The 21,398-nt window shown below is 45.3% G+C and overlaps 2 protein-coding genes across 6 annotated transcripts in view; one reads left to right on the top strand and one right to left on the bottom strand.

Moving 5' to 3' along the window:
* MUS81 (MUS81 structure-specific endonuclease subunit) overlaps nt 1-7,192 on the bottom strand; it is a 123,505-nt gene extending 116,313 nt beyond the window's left edge. The window contains exons 1-2 of one of the 5 annotated variants that reach the window (XM_083164779.1): nt 6,723-7,190; nt 4,707-4,866 (exon numbers count right to left, since the gene is read on the bottom strand). The gene's annotated coding sequence lies outside the window, so the exon portion shown is untranslated. Of the gene's footprint in view, nt 1-4,706; nt 4,867-6,040; nt 6,196-6,722 lie in introns of those variants that run through there. The other 4 variants (XM_083164781.1, XM_083164780.1, XM_083164782.1 and 1 more) reach the window with 4 other exon arrangements.
* On the top strand, nt 6,313-18,221 carry CFL1 (cofilin 1). Its single transcript, XM_083164786.1, has 4 exons — nt 6,313-6,470; nt 13,944-14,251; nt 16,776-16,852; nt 17,265-18,221. Exons 1-4 carry the CDS (start codon nt 6,468-6,470, stop codon nt 17,375-17,377), a joined length of 501 nt encoding a protein of 166 aa, XP_083020912.1. The 5' UTR covers nt 6,313-6,467; the 3' UTR covers nt 17,378-18,221.
* Nucleotides 18,222-21,398: the final 3,177 nt, after the last annotated feature.

The raw sequence follows: 21,398 nt of genomic DNA, 5'->3' as shown, positions 1-21,398 counted from the left end.
TGCAGGACCGAGTGCTCCACCAACTCCCGCAACCTCAGACCACACGGACATTTTTCCGCGCAAAAGCAGAGATCTGGGCGGGCAGCTGACATCCGGAGATGTCATATGTCCGCCCCCTACACGTGCGTCACGGCCGCATTACCATACGTAGCCCAGCGTTTGCATGGGAACGCCCATGAAACGCGGGGCGTATGCATATGGTAATGAGCACAAATAGCCCTTCACGCCCCTCTCCACCCCCTGTTCGGAGTGTTCACATATCATGCAGGATTTACGCCCCGCTTGCACATGCGCAGAGACGCCTCTGCACATGCGCAGACACAAAACATCGGCGGCCCGACCGCACGCGGATATATCCGCACCGACCAGAATAAGGGCCCATGTACACTGCAGGGGGGGCAGATGTAACATGTGCAGAGAGAATTAGATTTGGGTGAGTAATTTTGTTTCTGTGCAGGGAAAATACTGACTGCTTTATTTTTACACTGCAATATAGATCTCACTTTGAAGTAAAACCCCACCCAAATCTAATTCTCTCTGCACATGTTACATCTGCCCCACCTGCAGTGCACATGGTTTTGCCCATCTAAGAAGGATTTTGTCAGAAAGAATGAACCAAAATAAGGCCCTAAGGGCAGTTTCACACGCTCCGGCTTCTGCCAGGTGGCGAATCCCCGCATGGACAAAAGCCGTGCCGTACACAGTAGTTAATAATGGACAGGATTGTGTCCATTCACACGGGACGGCCATCTCGACCGTTGTAAACTTCTGTGTATGGCACGGCTTCTTAGCCGCGCGGAGTTTGGCCGCCCGGCAGGTGTAGATGCACTGGCCGATATATATCGTTTGTTCGATTGAATGGCCAATATCTCAACAGACCATCGGCCAGTGTGTACCATTGATATATCTGTGAACGTCGTAATTCACAGATAAATCATGTCAGCTGTGCAAGACAGCTGATGCCCGATATATCTAAAGATATATTGGCGCCTCGTTCTGTGTGTATGGGTGATCCGCCAACCGCCCATAAAGCCACTGCAGGAGCCGCCGGTGACTGACAGCTCACTGGGCGGGCACAAGCAAATCACGTCAGATTGGGCAGCGTATACACGCTGTCCGATCCGTCTGTAGATATATCTGCAGATCAATAAATCTGCAGATATATCTACTAGTGTGTACTGAGCTTCACTCTTCTGGACTGGAAGCTCTCACAAACAGGGTCATCTTCCCTTATGTTTAAAAAAAGGAATGAAAAAAAAAATATTCAAAAAGCATTTAATGCACTCAGATATGAAAACACTACAGGGTTAATACCATGATCAGAACACATGACAGTGCACATAACTGTAGATACGTACATGGGTGCATCACATTGCTGCAAACATATAACAATGTGCTGAGTCTTGTCAATCTGCATACTGCAAAGCAGCACTGTGCAATCTTCAAAAAAGCAATGTGGATACCAAGTGAACAGCTTTCTGTTTGTATATATAAATGCTTTGGTTTACTTCCTATATTGTGACTGTTTATGAAATAGAAAAGATTCAGGAAGAACACTGCACAAGCCATATAAGGGGAATTCAGAATACTAGTGTTGCATAAGGTGCAAGCTATAGTGATATGACTCAGTGATATGACATAGATTTGTTACACCTTGCAGCAAACGTGCAAGTGATATTTTACTAGTGAAAGACTATCCGTGTTAGGTAGCACTAGAATTGAAAACACAGGTACACTTTCCGCTTGCTATGCAATATAATAACTTGAGTATTCATTGATTATTTCAATTTTGAGCAAATTGTGCATGTGCATCAAACCATTAAGGTAACTTAATTGAAATAAATGACTCCACTAAGGCAGTGGTTCTGTTCTCCGGATGATGACTGTGCAGTGCCTACCAGAACTGTTGGGCAAAAACACATTTTATAAACAGTTAACACTGCCATCAGAAATTGTGGGTCCTGGAACAGATGCCACCAGCACCACCACCACCACCAAATTCTCGACCCGCAGCCCCTATAACCACCACCGTCTCAACCCGCAGCCCCCATAATTTACATTGCTGAGAGCCATCAGATTGGTGGGGCCTGGAACTGCCAGAATAGGTAGGGCACCACCACCAACACCATCTTCTCGCCCCGCAGCCCCCATAATTTACATTGCTGAGAGCCATCAGATTGGTGGGGCCTGGAACTGCCAGAATAGGTAGGGCACCACCACCAACACCATCTTCTCGCCCCGCAGCCCCCATAATTTACATTGCTGAGAGCCATCAGATTGGTGGGGCCTGGAACTGCCAGAATAGGTAGGGCACCACCACCAACACCATCTTCTCGCATCGCAGCCCCCATAATTTACATTGCTGAGAAATGAATCTCCCCATAAGTGTATTTTGTGAAAAGGATAATCTGAACTCTCAATGGCAATTACCAACATGCTACGGTTATGGACTGGAATGGTGTAATACAACTTTTCACCCTCTGGCACAGCTGCTATATTTACTCAACACCTATAAGAGGATCACCCTCCTCTGACAATCACAAAACAACAAAAGAATATAGGTGGAATATACAAGTGCTATAGAATGGGGTCAACAAAAACTTAACTTCACCTGCTTGGAACAAGAAGGTTGTCATACCGGACTCATATGTGTGCGAATTTGAAACCATTTATAAAAGGTATGTTTGTATTCTTACTGGTATCGTACCACAATTCACAATGTGTCAAACATTATTTATTTGGACATACTACAACATATGTTTTTGTCTTTTTATGATTTTCCTCATGGCTATATCTACATAGAGCAAGTGTAAAATCTAAATTATCTAGACATCTAAGAATCTCCACTTCGCCATCAAAAAGGGAAGTTACGTTATTGTTGACACCATTCTATAGCGCTTGTATATTCCACCTATATTCTTTTGTTGTCTTATGCTACGGTTATGGTAGAACAGATCTATGATCACATGGTCAACCACTAATGGTTGAACGCATCGTTAGAAGCCTAAAAATGGTTGGCATCGTCTAGATTGACAGTAACAGAAGATTGACGCAAGCAAAGGTCGACATGTTTGACCACAAGATTGTCAACCTAGACCAGGCCTGGTCAACCTGGCTCTCCAACTGTTTTGAAACTACACATTCCAGCATGCCTTGACACAGTTTTAGCATTCCTTATTAGCAAAACAGTGGTGATGCATGCTGGGTTGGCTAGGCCTGATCTAGACATTGCCGATCCATCCAGACATTAGATGCTACATGGTAAATAGCTGGCACTATGATCATTATAATGGGTATATGGGTGGGATGCTAAAGGATAAAATAAACTCGAAAGATGTACAGTTTGTATCTTGGTCTGTAGCTGAAGTCAATGATGCTATAATGTAGAATCTGTGAACTATTTTTAATTGCAAATTTGTCAGAATGATCTATTAGGAGAATTCGTGAACATTTTCACAGTAGTGTGAGTAGTCAGGTGAGAGTTGGTGGCAGCAATTAAGCTTAATTGGATAGGGTGGCTATGCGCTTACTTAATTGCAAATTATATATAACAATAAAGGTGCTCAATTGGGCTTGTTATTCAAGCAGAAGTCACATGTGGGTACTCACGCCACAAAAACAGAAAAGACCAATGAAAAGACCAATGAAAAGACCAATGAAAAGACTGCTATTCTATTCTAGCACAGTCTTTTCATTGTTTTTTTGGAATTGTTTGCTACATGGAGCTCCACTTATGAACAAATCGCTCTATTAATTAGAAAATATTGAAGTCTAAAGCCCCGTACACACGGGGGAGATTGCTGAGCAATATATGGCTGAGCAATATATTGCTCAGTTTCTCCTTTTCATCAGCGACCAGAGATGGTCGATGATGAAAAAGAACCTGCCGGGGGGAGCCTGGCAGTGGTAATCAGCTGGTCGCAGGAGCATGTTCCTGCGACCAGCGATCACTACAGGGGTAAAAACGGGAGCGCGCACTCGGCGATATATCGCCGGTGCACACTCCCATCGTGGGCAATATGGTCGCGATATTACACAAAATCGCCCCCGTGTGTACGCACCTTTATTTCTAGAATTTGTGTATTGGTGCTATGAAAACTTGAACAGACCACACACATACCCATTCAATGACCCACAGATTAGCTCATATTCTATCAGTTATTCACACAAGGCCCTTCAATAACCATCAGGCTACCACGCATTTTGATTAAATATCAATCATCTCTGCATCTGCAACGAAATCCAGACATTCAGGATTCTAACAGTCAGGAGACCAACAGCAGATTCCAACAGATGCCACTAATTGTAAGATCATTGAACCTTATCACTAACCTAACACATCCCTTCTGCAGCCTAACGCTAACGTATTGACCCCACAGCCTATCCCTAACCACCCCAACTGCCTAAACGTTACCCAACTATTTACAAGCAGGATCTAACAGGAATCCACTGCAGAACTTCTTACCACATCCCATCAGATCCAGCTTATTTCTGCTAACCATGATGTAGTATGCTACACAGTAATGTCCCATATTCATAGTAAACACACATTATGCCTTAAAATTCCATAAGAAAAACAGTAAGCCCTTCAATTCATAGTAAGACACTCAGTAACCCTCTCCCCAGCTTCATATTATGCCACTTAGTAAGCCCCCAAATCATAGTAAGACACAGGACACTGTGAACATCTAGCAACAAGTGTCTACCTGCAGAAGGAGGAGGATGACGAAGGTACTGTAGGCACTGCAAGCAGAGAGAGGAATTCAGGTGCTCCGTGGAGAGACTGGAGGACCTCCTAAGGCTGGCAGAACAAAGCCACTCTCCTATTCTGTAATAAGTTTGGCCGGCGGCAGCAGGTCTAAAGAACTAGACAGAGGTGTAAAAAAATAAAAATTGTCATTCAGTGTGGGTCCACTGTTTGCAATAACATCAGTATGTGCTGGGTTTACCAGGTGTTACTCTCCATAGTAGCATCCAGTGTGGCACCACAAGCAAAGGAAAACTGAAGCCATAACTCTATTATCTAGATATCCTAATGGTGAGGTCAGGCATTCCACAAAGGTTTGGTATATTAGGTTGAAATTCATCATATGTTAATTGTGTCAACACTGACGACCTTTTAGCATGATCATATCAACAATGTGCTTTTAAAGGCCCACACAAGAGCTTTCTTAGCCATCGTGTGAACAATACATTAACAATCCCCTCCCTTTTCTAAACATGTTCGAATGAGGGAGTCCTCATTAAAGACATCAGCTGCAACATGGCTGTCACTCCCCCTGCCGCCGCCAAGTGCCAATGTTGGCTCCCTGCCGACGCCAATATTGCCGTTGGTGGGGACTAGTGTGTATGGTGCTATAGCACCACACACACAGTGCAACTAGTGTACCATTCTGAGCAAGGTGCTTAAGTACAACAGATCGCTCAGCACACATCGTTGTACACATAGGATTTGTGCTGAGCAATCTGTGCCCAGCAGCGTTTGCTTATGCTGATATGATCCTCTTTTTGGCGATGACAATGCGCGACCTCTATAGGGTATACACAAGAAGTGATCCATGCTTTATTTTTAAGTGATCTAGTCACAGCACTTAAAAATAGGGCTTAAATCGCCCCATGTTTATGCCCCTATAGTCTATGTCAACATTGTGGAGTCAACACTGTCGCTGCTGACAATCTACATAAAAGCACAATGTTGCTTACTTCTCCATGTTACACTGGTTTGTTGTAATCTAGAGTAATATCACGCTGTAAGGCACTTGATGACAATGTATTCTATACACAGGCCTAACACTACAAGCCCTTTAAACCGAGACATTCGTGAGTTACACAGATTCTGCGGCTGGTTGACTTCAAGCCTGCACAACACATCACCTGGTTTTATTAATTCACTAAACCTGTGCAACTGATGAGCGTCTCAGGGTGAAGATAATGTGGTAAGCCTGACTATACAGGAAGCCAGTGGTGTCTCTCATTTACAGTTACATACTAAATAACAGCAGTGACAGCGCCGGCACTGGCTATATGCCCCATAACATACACTGAGCACACGCAGCCCGGGACTCCGGCTCGTTCGCTCAATGAATGAGGCGCCGTGTATCCCGGCAGCCATATCATCTTCCACACCCACATCGTAGCCAGCAAATAATGACATGCCAGCTCCGCCCCTTGTGTTACACGTCCTCCGCTGAGAACGGCCATAGGTCTGTCCGCGCTGACACACGAGAAGCCCCGCCCACCGGTATAGACAGGGACTACGACTCCCGGCAGCCCCCACCGGAAATTCGCCCCTCCCTCACCATTGTGAGGCGCTTAAAGACAGCGGAAGGAGGAGACGGGGAGGCTTCATTTCTGTGCGAGTCTGTCAGGCGGCTGCACGGACTCTTCCTTTCATCTCTCCCGGCTCAGCTTCCCTCTTCCTCAGGCGCCCTCTACGCCCCGGCTACCCGCCTAAATCCCGCGTCAGCATGGTGAGTATAGCTGCAGGGAGCCTCCAGCGCCCCGCAGCGGGTGTACGCTCATGGGAGCAGCCAGGGCCGCTCCCTTCTGCCGCCATCTTTTGCGCCCCTGTCAATCTGGACTGCGCTGGCGGCACCGGGTGCTGATTGCGCGTCACCGGCGTATTGCGCGGGTGTTACGATAGGTATGGGTGGAAGGGGTGTAGGAGTTACAAGGGTGGGGAGAAGTTGGTGAAGGGGGGTTTGGAGATTGTGGGTCCTTACCAGTCTACGCTCCCGCCGGGCGTGTGCACGCACCTCCTCTCCCCGGGCGGGCGGCGAAAGGGCGGGAACTGACGGCTGGCGCTGCCGGGTGTGGCTCTGGCGTCTGTCAGCGTATTTCCCCGCCCAAGCCAGCGGCGTGGGACCGACCACGGTCGACCGAGTCTGGTGTTAGTAGATCGGTACCTACCGTGTACCTTCAATGTAACACGCGTGGCTCGCTGTGTGCGCCGGGTGTCCCGGTGCCGGCCGGGCGGCCTGTGATGCGTGCGCGCACCCACAATTGCCTATCCCGCCCAAGGCGTGGGCGCGCTCACTGCTTTCCTGTCTCGCTGTCAGACACGGCTCGGCCTCAAGACGGACATCGTGAAGTACCCCATTACTGGTCACGCTTTCAGGATTTCCCTCTGTGGGAACAAATGCCTCAACACCTGGATACACATCTGTCTGGTCCGTAATGGGGAAAGTGCTGCCGCTACTCTGGGGGCAAGAGCGGACCTTGGCCTGCAGCGGGGCGCCCCCTCGTGGCTCAGTCTGCGCGCAGACAAACCCGTGTGAGCAAGTCCCAACTTGGAGCTACGTAGCTGGGCCACACTCTGGTGCCGGGGCACGCGGCTCACTCGGATCGACTGTGTCTGATCGATACATCTGCAGCCTGAATCGAGAGGTTTAATAAAAAAAAGCTACGAATGGGCTTGCTGGAGGTTCAGTTACGTGATACAGGGTTTTCGTGTACACACATGTCCAGTGCGGATGGATTGTTCTAACTAGTGAACCCTACTGATCACCAAGTTAAACCTCACACACTAGGTGACCCTGATAATATTGGCAACGGACGGCTGATATTGAGTGTAAACACTGAGCAGTATTGGTAAACTGAGCATGTGGGTTTGGTTATATAGCCAAATTGACCTGCTTTTTCTGCACATCATTAACAACCGCTCCCGTTTGCATTAGTGATACTGAGTGTACACTAGATGATATATTAGATATCACTCAGAAGCCCTTCTCTGAGCAATATATTACAATATCCTCTAATGCAGTGGTTCTCAACCTCAGTCCCCAACAGTTCACATTTCCAGATCACCCAGCTGGTGCACTCATTATTCATTGACACAAAGATCCACAGGTGGGGCTAATTCACTTGTGATTCTGTGAGTCCTGGACAAGTTATCTGTTGGGTGGACTGAGGTTTAACTACTGCTTTAGTGTGTGAGGATGTTAATACTTCATTAAGCTGAATCACTTGATAATGACCTGCCATATTCCTGTGCTGTAGGTTGCAGATTTGTGGACTTTATGCTCAATAAATGTGTCCCGGACAAGTGATCTGTTGGGTGGACTGAGGTTTAACTACTGCTTTAGTGTGTGAGGATGTTAATACTTCATTAAGCAGAATCACTTGATAATGACCTGCCATATTCCTGTGCTGTAGGTTGCAGATTTGTGGACTTTATGCTCAATAAATGTGTCCCTGCTAGATGGCTTCATGTGACAATGTTGCGGAACCAGATTACTGGTCTGAAGCTTCTGATTGGCCCTTACAACCCTCCATCCATTTTAAGCAACAAAGGAAAAAGGTAGCCGCGCTGTGGACAATTGAAAAAGAGAAATTGGAGGATCTTTACATATAATTTACTTCAAAACGTGACACAAAAGCAAAACATACAGTAAAAACAGCACATCAAAGTTAAAAACATAAATGCAGAGCAATATGGCCCATTTCCACACTATAGGGAGTGCTGTGGAGAGTCCGTTCCTAGTAAGCCCAGGATAGGAAATGTGGTTTTATAATTACCGCTCCAAGTTGGGGTGCATAAATTGATGGTGAGAAATGTCCGAGTGGTCGGCCCAAGTTGGCACAAATAACTGATGCCACTGGAGATGGTTGGAGGACAATGATAGGTCACCTTTTGAAGAATGGAGCAGCAATCCTGGAGCGGATAAATGTCCTGATTATATGTTGAGTTGAGAACTGAATCTCCCACTGGGCTGGTCCGGACTCTGATCCACAAGTCAGAGGTGGCAAATGGGGTGGTAGCACTTCCTGACGCGTTTCGCTGGTCCTGCCAGCTTTATCAAAGGAAAAAGACTTGTGGATCAGAGTCCGGACCAGCCCAGTGGGAGATTCAGTTCTCAACTCAGCATATCAGGACATTTATCCGCTCCAGGATTGCTGCTCCATTCTTCAAAAGGTGACCAATCATTGTCCTCCAACCATCTCCAGTGGCATCGGTTATTTGTGCCAACTTGGGCCGACCACTCGGACACAAGGACATTTCTGGACATTCCTCACCATCAATTTATGCACTCCAACTTGGAGCGGTAACTATAAAACCACATTTCCTATTCTGGGCTTACTAGCAACGGACTCTCCCCAGCACTCCCTATAGTGTGGAAATGGGCCATATTGCTCTGCATTTATGGTTTTAACTTTGCTGCACACTTTGATGTGCTGGTTTTTACTGTATGTTTTGCTTTTGTGTCATGTTTTGAAGTAAATAATTATATGTAAAGATCATCCAATTTCTCTTTTTCAATTGTCCACAGCGCTGCTACTTTTTTCCTTTGTTGCTTCACATGTTTTACAGGAGTAACTAAAGGCCCCCATACACTATGCGATTTTGGTCCGATTTCATCCGATTTCGGCACTTGGTGCCGATAATCGGATGAAATCGGCCCAAAATCGTATGTGTGTGATGTCTGATCCGATCCGATGCGCGGTCCCGTGCGCATCGGACCGGATCAGGGAGGTCGGACGGTCAGCACATAAGATCATCCGACCTCCCTGTATGCATATGCCTGCCACCTGACAGGCATATGCATGCAGACACCGGGCGGGCAGCGGGTCCCTGAGCACCGGCTGACTGACCTGGCCGGGCGGTGGTGCGTGCGGGCAGCGGCCAGCGGTGGTGGGGGCGGGCGGCGGGTGCGGTGAGCGCTGCTGACCTGGCCGGGCAGTGTACTTACTTACATAGCAGCAGCGGGGACGGGCAGCGCAGTGGCGGCTATTATATTTTGAAAATACTTGTCAAATGACCGGCCGCTCTCTGATTGGCTGAGAGCTTTCCGGCCAATCAGAGAGCGGCCGGTCATTTGACAAGTATTTTCAAAATATAATAGCCGCCACTGCGCTGCCCGTCCCCGCTGCTGCTATGTAAGTAAGTACACTGCCCGGCCAGGTCAGCAGCGCTCACCGCACCCGCCGCCCGCCCCCACCACCACCGCTGGCCGCCCCCACCACCGCAGCCGCCGCTGCCCGCCACTGCCGCTGCCCGCCCCCACTACTGCTCACCGCCCTGCAGCTCCCCGTTTTTTTTTTAACATGGGATAAATCGCATGCGATTTATCCCATGTAAAAAATGGCACATCAAGTGCCAGATTGTATGTGAGCCTCCCGGGGAGCTGCCGGGCGGCTCGCAGGTAAATTGGGTCCGACTTGTCCCTAGGACAAGTCGGCCTAATGTATGGGGGCCTTAACCTGTTTTCAGCAGCTGCTTAGAAGCCACTTGTGCCAAGCGCCTCCCTTCTAGATTCCCACCCAGTCTAAGGTGTTCTAGTTCTATCCATCCATTTTAAACCTGTAAACTGATATCTGCCCATTCTTTAAATACCTGTTTGCATGTGGCCTGATAACATTGTTATCAGTTTGGGCACTTTAATATTCAGAGGTGAAATGCAGAATATCCATGTAATTATCCACTCTATAAAACTCACTAATATTAAAATAAACGGTACTTGTTTCCTAGAACGGCCACAATCGTGAGTGATCGTGGCTCTTAATTAAGGGACACGATCCTCACGATGTGGCCGATTTTTTACAATTTTTTCACTTTGACAGAAATCGGGTCGATCGGTCGGTCGCGACCAATTAAAATCGGCCGCGATGCGACCGACCGATTGACCCGATTTTTCCATAGACTTCAATGTTAAAAAAAATTTTAACATTGAAATCGGGAGGATCGCGTCGGTCTTGTGCCATTATAATGGCACAAGATGAGATGGACTTGATTAAGTCCATCTCACATAGGGTAAAATGATAAAAAAGGTGAAATGGCCAAATATGACCCATTTCACATTTTTTATGTGCCCGCCATGACCCCACGATAGACGTGAACCCGAAGCGTGGCGAGCGCAGCGAGCCCGCGAGGGGTGGCGGTGCGCGTCCTCCGACCTTTTCATTCCCCTACTATCCACTAGGGCGTGGAGTGAGAATATAATAGTGTGGCGAGCGCAGCGAGCCACCGAGCCCGAAGCGGGGGACGCGTATACCTGTGAAGTTAGACGCGTCCCCTCGCGGGGCTCGCTGCGCTCGCCACGCTTCGGGCTCGGTGGCTCGCTGCGCTCGCCACACTATTCTATTCTCACTCCACGCCCTAGTGGATAGTAGGGGAATGAAAAGGTCGGAGGACGCGCACCGCCGCCCCTCGCGGGCTCGCTGCGCTCGCCACGCTTCGGGTTCACGTCTATCGTGGGGTCTAGCCCACTTAGTAACATTTGGGGGGGCAATTTAAAATAATCAGGTGAAAAAAAAAAAAAATCGGCTGAAAAATCGGTCGATCGGATCGGTCGCATCGTATGCGACCAAATCGCATGCGATGCGATCGATCCGATTTTTTATCTTACGACCACAACGATCTAAATCGTTGTGGCCGTTCTAGGAAACAAGTACCAAATAAACTTCAGATAGACCATTATGCATGTTACTTGTATTTTGCCGTAATATAGAAGTATCTGTCAGGATTGCGCCATGTTCTCTACACTTTCCCCCATTGCCATTAAACTGCACAATTAAAACTACTTTAATTGGTATTTAAAACAAATGTGTTAAAACTATTGTGCTGGAAATGTATCAATGCCAGGGCATTTTGATGCCATTAACCGCACCAAAGCTCACACCCTTTTTGGGGCCTGAAATAACCAACATTACAAGTCTATGGGGCAGCAAGCACCACTTGTGCAGCTTTGACTTGTACGTGCAAGATCATTAAACTAATTGGATTGACCAAAAAGCTTGTCAAAAATTTTCATAAAATTGAGGAATTCAGTTTTTTTTTATTTGAAATCACTTAATGGAAAAGGTTGTACAACTGCAGTATAGCCATAAAACAAACATGGAAACTGAGGCTAATTCAGCTAGCTGTGACCACATGGATACGAGTCATCACTGTAGCAGCCACACTTTATGGTGGCAGAGCTTCACAAGTACTCACTACCCTAGAGTGCTACAAACTCATGCAAAAGTCATCTGTTTTCAGCGCACAAAGGGTGCCAGTTGAGATGCTGTTGCCAGAATTAAGATAATGGCACATCGCACAATAGAATGGATTCCCTTTAATTCAGTACACAAGTGCTTGCTGCAGGTTTTGCTATGTATACCTATCAAAATCTGTCTTGAGTTGTCTTTCTGATCATTACATGATTGGATAGGGTGCATGTGCACTGGGAATTGGAAACAAGTGTGCACGAGTGACCAGTTCACACCTCAGGCATAGGCTAGTAAAGGCCTCTTGATCAGAATCACTGTTTCTGATGCCATTTCTTATGGATTTGTGTTGCCTGTTATCTTGCTCAGCCAGGCTTTCTAGTGCATAGGTTCTGAAACCTCAAGACCTCCCAGTTCATGGTTTCAGGTTACCTGTTAATCTTGAGACTTACTGATATACTGCACCTGTTGAGTGACTTGAAATATGCCAACTGTCTGGCGCTGAGCAGTTTCAGAGATACTGGATAGGTGTGAGGTGCCTGGCATCTACTGTATCTTACTTGTGCTAGCGTAACGGTTCAAAGCACTGTCTATTGGGAATAAACTGACTTTACAAAGCTTAATACTCAAATTGCTGTACAACCACTTTCCTGTACCTCAAAATGCTATGAAGACTTCAATCTACCACTAACATAATAAACATCCATTTATCTTTTTTTAAAAACCTATAGTACTTGACTTCTGGCCACTAACAATCTTTATGGTTGTGCTACGTTGGATTAAAAGTAGCTTCCACACTTCATGCTCTTCTGCCAAGTCACTACTTAGAAGTAGTCATGCAAACTCACCGCAGGTACCACACTTGTTCTAATTGGTTTCCCACACTTCTCAGAGGTGTGTACACTATTAGTTTCACACCAAAACATATTGGCATTGAGTTGCAGATGCAGCTATTGACAGTGTGCATAAGTGAGTGGTACCCTTGCTAAATCAAAACACAGTTCACTACAGCTTCTATAACCTACTTGTAAGAGCAGTATATTTAACCTGATGCCATGAAGAATGGTATGCAATGTGCCTGACATTCATAATAAGCACAGGAAACTGATAGGCTACTTAACTGGCTATTCAAAAATAAAAATCCTAGAAATTCAGTAAGTTTAAAACCCTTTTTGAAAAGACATTTTAAAGATGTACATTTGACACCTAGGCAAAGCGATCCCCTCATCGCCTACCATGTTTGTTTCACCTGCCCCTTCACAGCTAGAGCTATCTGCAATTAGAGATCAGCCTCAAGCCCCCCATACACGGTCCGTTAATCGGATCCGTTGTGTGCTTAAACAGCACACATCGGATCGCATCCCTAGTGCATGCACTGCGATCTTATGTGTAGCTAGTACAAAAAGTATGTGCAGCACATAATTTTTGTACCGTACTATGGTGCGCATCGCATAGTACAGAACGGAGCCATACACAACGGACTGTGTATGGGCTCCTTCAGTGCTGAGGGCAACTAAGCTCCCTCCTTGCACTTGGCTTTTATTGCATGTGCCCTAGACTGGCACATTGCTTTTTCTTTGTAGAAAATTAGTTCATAACAATAAATTGTTCACATATAGTACAAGCCTGGCTAACCTGTGGCTCTAACTTTAATTTACACATACCAGCATGTCTTAGCATTTCCCAGTAGCAACTGTGGCAAGGTATGCTGGGACTTGTAGTTTCACAACAGCATGAGAGCCACATGTTGGCCAGACCTGGTATAGTGTGTGAACACTACCGTGGGTTGGCAGCCCTTACATCCAGCTCAATTGGAGTTGGTCAACCATTATGTACTCCTGTATGTGGTCACTGTCCATATTGTAACTTGGAAGATCAGTGCGTATGCAAAACATATTGACAGGGAAATTTGATGGCAGATAAAACCATAAGGCCATCTAATATGCCCCTTTGCAGCATTAGTTTTTTTAAGCATGTTGTACAAAGTGCTTCATATTGACATTTGTTCTGTATTCCAGGCTTCAGGTGTAGCTGTTTCTGATGGTGTCCTAAGAGTCTTCAATGACATGAAGGTGCGAAAGACCTGTACCCCAGAGGAGGCTAAGCAGCGCTATAAGTGTGTCACATTTTGTATGAGTAGTGACAATAAAACAATAATTGAAGAGCCTGGGACGGCAATCCGCGTGGGAGATGTCGGAGAAACAATTCCTGACCCCTACGGGCACTTTGTGAAAATGCTACCTGACAAAGATTGCCGCTATGCGCTTTATGACTGCAGCTATGAAACAAAGGAGAGCAAGAAAGAGGATCTGGTCTTCATTTTCTGGTGAGATGCTATGAATGCAGGGAAAGAGAATTATGGTTACCATTAGTTTGATTAAAACTAGTGCAAACAAATCATGTGGGTACCATCCCGTTTGCAAACTACTGTTCACCCTAGCTGCAGTGCTTTCTGTATCCATTTTAATCTTGTGAAGAAATATTTGAGGCTTCTAATTCCTTACTATATGTTGATGGGGCACTATTGCAGAAGTGGAAGTACAAAATGCTCACATTGGTGATCTGAAGAAATGCATTGTCTTCATATCTATTACAAGGCCTTCACCTAAGCCATTCAATTCTGAATTGAGCAGTGGTTAAAGACTAAATGCTTCTGATATTTAACTAGTATCTCTATAATTGGGTCAGTATAATTTGAAGGATTATGCTTGGTAAGGTAGCTGAAACTGCTAGTGAGGCAGTACAAACAGAACTAAAGTGGTTTAAAAGTTGCTGCTTGAATTGGAGTTCTGGAGTTCTAGAATCCCCTTTCTCAATAGACTAGCTGCAAGTGTAAACGGCTGGCATTTGCGTCAGGAGTGAGTGTATCCTCTATCCTTCATCTGCATGCCCAGACTAGGGCTATTTGTCCAAAGTAAAAGTACCTAATGAAGATGGTTATGCAGCACATACACAAAGTAAATGTACGGAGTGCAAATCAGTGCTCTGCTCTATCCAACAGTGGAGACATCAGACATCAAGCGGTTTTCATGCTTCCAACATTAATAGCCTTACGCTCTGTGCCCACCAACAAGACTTCTTTCGGAGACCAAAAATCTGTTAATGTATGGAAGCATATGATTATCAACCCAAATGCTGTAAAACGGACATGGTCATTCAAATAGGTTAAATCTGATTTTAACAAATTTATCTTAATTTCTGTCCCTTCTCCAGCATTTGATAGCAAATGGTTGTATGTCAGTTGCTCCCATACATTACCAGATATTTTGGTCTCACCAGATGGATTACACAAATCTTCAGGTGTGTACCCATAATTACACTTTAAGGGCTAAATGGGTTTCTTGGCGAGTAGTGGATGTTCATTAGTCCTTGTAGGGGGTTTAGCTTCAGACAGAGTGGTGGGGTCAAGAATAATGAAGTTTTAGAATTCACCTAGTATCTGATGGCATGCAGTGGCTTACAAAGTAAACTCATTAGGCTGGGTGGTTATTTTGGGCCTCTGTTTATTATTCTTTTTTAGACACACCTTGTGTAAGGTTTCCCATAATGCAACTTGTGTAGTCTGTGGGCTTTTTGTTCATAAACAAATAAGCACTGTGCCCATAATGATTAGAGTGGTGTGATCATTGGGGAATGACACTATTACTGAGGACTAAAAATTTTTTTGTATTGGGTTAGAAAAAAGGCTAATAAATGGTAAAGTACTTTAGGTTCAAAAGCCTAACATGCATTTCTTAAGAGTTCTGTGGATATGCCCTAAATAGTGGTTTCTATAAATGGTGACATATTAAATCTATTTTGCAAAGTACAAACAAAGCTAATGTATGAATTATATTGCACAGATGGTGTAACTGCCTCACCACTGACATATCCATCCTGTATACAGCTGTAAGCTTGCGGTTACACCCCCCCCCCCCCCCCCCCCCCCCCCCCCCTGTGTTCTCATGCATACACTCTTAATTCAAAACTATTTAAACTGGCCCTTGATAAAGCCTGACTGTATGCTCTGATGGGTAATGGAACTTATGTGAAAGGACAAATATTCTCTGAAGTGCTATGGTATAGCCACTACCGGCCAAAAAGTGTTCTAGTTTTAAGGTAAATAACTAGCTTCCTAGAATATCAGTAGCACTCCTGTTCTAACAAAATAGTATTAGAAAAGGTATTAATGCCTACTTGCTTCTGCATAGGAAGCTGTCCTATTACAGCTGGAATGTTGCTAACCTGCCTTATGATATGGAAGAGCTACACCCAATGTATCCTACAGCTCTGGCTAATTCAGTAACCTTGTGACATTCTAGATCCTCTGAAATGTTAACAAGTGTTACTTGCTTCTCATATCTGAGTGGTATAAGATAGCTGGACAGTTTTGGGGTAATCTAGTTGTTGCATGCCCAGCCTAATGTGGTGAGAGGGCACAATTGGTGTTTTGTACTGATCATGCCCAGACTGTAACATGCAAAGTGTAAAACCGGCTACGCACATTTCTTTCCAGCACAAGGATTTCTGTCTGGCTGTTAAATAGGTAAAGAATTGAATGGCCACCATCTAGTGACAGTCGGCATATGAAATAAGTTTCCTGTGTATATAACACTTAAGTATTTAAGTTCATTCATGCACTTTATTGCATGAACCCACTAAATTTTTTTTGATAAGTTAGTACAGTTTTTTTTTTTTTTTTGTGGTACAGAAAGCTACAATACCTGATTTTAGGTATGTTTTCACTTAGTTTACACTTTGCAAAATATTGAATGATTCAGTGCTATTTATTGCATACATAATTTAGATTGCAATTGAGGTTCCTCTTATGGAATCAAGTTTCTAACTTTATTTTTTTATTATTTACACAGGGCTCCTGAAGATGCTCCACTGAAAAGCAAAATGATCTATGCCAGTTCTAAGGACGCAATCAAAAAGAAATTCACAGGTAAGTTTGGGGATGCGGCCTAATTAGTTCCTGAACACTGATTTGTCCCACAGTTGTTGCTAGTTTCCTGGCTGGATTTAGTTTTGAACCACATGACCAATGTAATATACCATGTGACCCACAGTGGCAACAGCAAGGTTGGTGGAACACAAATTTGACTTGTGATGCCACAACCTATTCCTTTTAGTACAGTGGACAGGAGTCTGGCACAAAGTTAGCCCACAATGGTACACTTTGGGTGCCCTGTTCCAACTTTCATGCACCCACCTCATGTGTAATGTCCAATCAGCCAAAAATCTACTGCATAGGAGATTATATTGTGGTTTTATTTCCTATCCTTTGTCCTAGCTTTTTGGGGTTGCTATTTGTTCATCACTAGCTTAGTGGTTATCTGTCTGTTTATTGTCTCTAGGTATCAAGCATGAATTGCAAGCAAACAACAAGTGTGACATAAAGGACCGCAGTACTCTTGCTGACAAACTTGGAGGCTCCTCGGTTATCTCTGTAGAAGGATTGGCCCTCTGAAGACCTCATTGCCTCCTCCCGTTGTCTGTGCCACTTTAAAGGGGCTTCCATGTAACTACATCCCCAACAGTATCTCCATGTACCCTTGAAACCCTCTTGAAGAGGGACTCATTCCACAGGCAGGCTTTTACTTCAAGCCGTCACCTTGCAGACAGGTGTAAATGTCCCCATAGTATGGTTTTTATATTTAGAGGCAGCTCTCCTGTCACAAATTAACTCCTCTGCCCCTTCATTTTGCACTTGCCTCCTAAGCTGAGTTATTTTGCCAAATGCAACCTGGCATCTAATACACTCCCCACCTTTATGTATTTAGTGAACACTTATTCTAGCTTTGGAGATATGGTTGCCCTCTGTTCTAGCTAGACTGAAAAGAAAGCAAACCTAATCTATTGCTTGTTGGTTATAACCTTACATTCCCCAAACATTACTTCTGTAACATTCCTGTTCTCAGTCCATCTGGCACTTTGCAGGATAAGTACTAATGGTGTTCCTAGAATGCCATTTGGTAACTTAAAGTCAACCATTCATACATAACCTAAGTCCTCATGAAGTTTCACTTAGCATATTGGGCAGAGCTGCATGCCCCGGCACAGCATTCCATATTTAATTCTTGAAATGGATGGCCGTATTTCAGCATACTTTGCCAATTTCCCTCTGCATTCCTATGACCTTACATAGCCTCTTCTGTGTATTTAGGGTCTTCTGGGATTGTGTAGAAATACAAGTGACTGAAACCCTTCACCTCTACATTCCCTTGTTCATTGCGGTCAACTTTTTTTGTCTTGCGTTACTAATATGGAAGTCATACTGGCAGATCCGACATTAATAAACCTATGAAAGAATATTTCTTGTGGTCATAAATGCATAATTATTTCCTCTAGTGCCATCCATAGATGTAGCAAATATGGTGTTGGAGGCTTTAGCCCTGTCTGTAATAGATTCGTGATCGATGCGATGGTCTCTTTCAGTGGAGAACATTTAGGTACTTTCATACTCTGCAGTTACCGTAGTAGGTCCTCACATCACGTGTAGTCGGCTGACAGCAGTGTGGAGGCACCAAATGATGGGAGCAGTCTAAAATAACAGACCAGTGACAGCAGAGTCACTGGCTTATATCAGAAAAGTCATCAGCCGGCTGGTCGGCAGCATGAAGTTAGGACCCACAGTTTCAGAAATGATGCTCTACTGCAGTTAATGGCCCTGGTCTATAATCTAGTGCAGGGGTCCTCAAACTATTTTGTTCTGGGACCCTATCGTACAATACAAATGACAGGACCCCAGCAAGTTACTGCAGAAGGTCATCACACCACATGTGGAGGCACAAAGATGGGTGGAGTCTAAAGTAGTCAATTCAACAGATTTCTCAGACTCCTTGAATCACTGATTGAGATTAGAGAAGTCATCAGCCTGATGGTCGGCAACATGGAGCAGTGACCCCATGCTGAGAAGGTCGGGACCCACTTTGGGGTCAGGACCTACAGTTTGAGAACCGCTGGTCTAGTGTGTGACTTAACTAAAGTGAGGATTAGTCACTAGTTGACATAAGCATAATACACATGGTGATATTTGCTTTGCATGGGGATTAAATGCATAATGGGAAGTGGCAGACAAAAGAAGGCTTGGAAATCAAATCAGTGTATTAGTTTAAGCAACTTGTTCAAGCTATTCATTAATGACAGTAGGTGATCCTAGTAATGAAGGGCCGTCTATAATGACTGCAGCACCTGCCAAACATGTTGGGAGCTATTTAGTTTGCTGCCCAAAACAGTGGTTTGCCTGTGAACTTCCCTATGGTAAGACATCCAAAAGTAAACTCCAACGTATATCTACTTGCCACCTCAGGTGGGAGCAAGTGGAAATACTTGGTGCTTGTGCCTAGCATCTTGTAAATCTATATTACAAGGATTGGAGGGTGGTTATCTGAGCAGAGTATTGCTCAGAGCTAGCGGCTGCGCTTATCGGGCAACCAGTCTGATGGTATTGGTTAATATGAGCAAACAATTGGATAGTGCTGCGCTTTGCTCCTTTGTGGTTGTTTGAATAATGATCAACAATGCGTTGTAATGGCTAAAGCAAGCTTTACTTAATAGAACGATACACAATCATGCATAAATAGTACAATTTGGTCATACAATTAAATTGGATATGTGTAATTACCTCTACATTGATATTCGCACACCTCCACAAAGGAGCAGAGTGCAGCACTAGCAAATTGTTTGCTCATGTAAATCGACTTACTGTAGCTGTGATTGCAGGAGATAACGGAATTTCACCTTAATCGTTCTGCTGGTTTAGTATAATGGGTCTCTTTGTGTAAACACCTACATTGAGAACTCTTAACCAGCTAGCTAAATGCCATATATAGCCTACAGCATGCATGTCCAGATGGTGGCCCTCCAGCTGTTGTGAAACTACACATCCCAGCATGCCTTGCTACAGTTTTGGCGTTCCCTAATAGCAAAACTGTGGCAAGGCATGATGGGAGTTGTAATTTCACAACAGCTGGAGGGCCATAGGTTGGACATGCCCTGGCCTACAGCCTATCCTATGGAAGTGCCTATTTCCTGGAGTAGTAGGCCATGATCCTAGCAGCAGTGGTTAAGGCTGCACACAGGGACATAGGAGATTACATGGCTTTCATGCTGCTGTTAGCAATGATTGTAAAATTTCTCATGGGAGTTCCTAAAATTTGCTAAGTGAAAGGTTTCTTGTCAGTATCGTTTTTATATTATGCATTGAAACCTGTTAACAGTCAATGAATAAAGACATTCAATGAGGTGGAAACCCTGAATTAAAGTTGGATACAAGTAGCCTAAATGTGCATAGACACTAGATCTCAAAGTAACTTGCTTTTGGCATTTTGAGCTCAAAACAGCTTTGTGAATGGGAGGGTTGTGAGCACTGATGCATATTCCTGCTTAAGCGCTGGCCTGTTTTTAAAGGCAGAAAAATTCTCCAGTCCTACTGCAGGGTTGCCGACCCTCCCGGAATTTCCGGGAGTCTCCCGAAAATCGGGACCCCCTCCCGGCACCCCGGAAGGGTGGGCAACCCTCCCGGATTCAGGGGGGACCCCCGCTAACCCCCGGATCGCGGCATTAAAATGCCGCAATCCTCGGGTTTTCGAGGAGGGGGCGGGGCTAAATGACGCGATTTAGCCCCGCCCCCTCCACGGAGATACCTTAATCCCCTGTTTTGCCAGCATAGGGGCGGGGCTTAGTGATGTCACCCTTAAGCCCCGCCCCCTGAGTGGCTACAGAAACTCTCCTCTCCGGGCTTCTCCCGGAGAGGAGAATAACAAAGTCGGCAACCCTGTCCTACTGTGGAAAGTGGTTCACCTCCCAGGTGAAAAATCACTCGTAGCATACAGGGTGCTCTATCTGATCGCTCTCCATACTCAATGAGCAAAAACACCCAGTGTCTATGCACCTTAAATCTATTGCACTGCGTAATGGCCACTTGAGGCAGGGCTGCCAGGTGACTTGTTGCCTTAAACCCAGCAAGAACATCCTATGTTTGCCCATTTGCAATAAGAGGCAACCTTGGTAAGGTAGTACAAATTGAATTAATAAATTAACCTTCCAAATTTTACCACCCTACCACGTGAAAATGTGGCTGAGACCTATAGCCGACTGCTACCAATTCCCTTTGTATAATACGTTGCCTCGGTACTTGTGTGGTTTCATGGTGCCACCGCGCACACAGTCTGTAACAGAAACTTGGCAGCCTGCCAGAGGCTCTGTTTAACTGTGCGTGTGCCGCTCTAGCGCTGTCTGACTGAGCTTGTGCCGCTCTAGCTCTACGTTAACAGCGTAGCGGCCAGCAGCAGTGTGCTGACGGGTTACTGGTACTTGCAGTTCCACAGTGAAACGGGCAGAGCCTGGGCACCGCTGACTGCTGGGGCTTCTAAACTACACACCCCGGCACACCGCTGTGTCCCCCATGTACACGCTAAATTCAGCCGCAAAAGCGTCTGAATCCAGCCTTACCTGCAAGCCGCTAAGAAGGCTTGCAGTCTGGATCT

This window comes from Crinia signifera, chromosome 11, assembly GCF_055691185.1.
Source record: "Crinia signifera chromosome 11, ASM5569118v1, whole genome shotgun sequence".
Classification (NCBI taxonomy): domain Eukaryota; kingdom Metazoa; phylum Chordata; class Amphibia; order Anura; family Myobatrachidae; genus Crinia; species Crinia signifera.
Note: the sequence above shows the minus strand (reverse complement) of the source record. Positions and strands in the feature narration are given on the sequence as shown.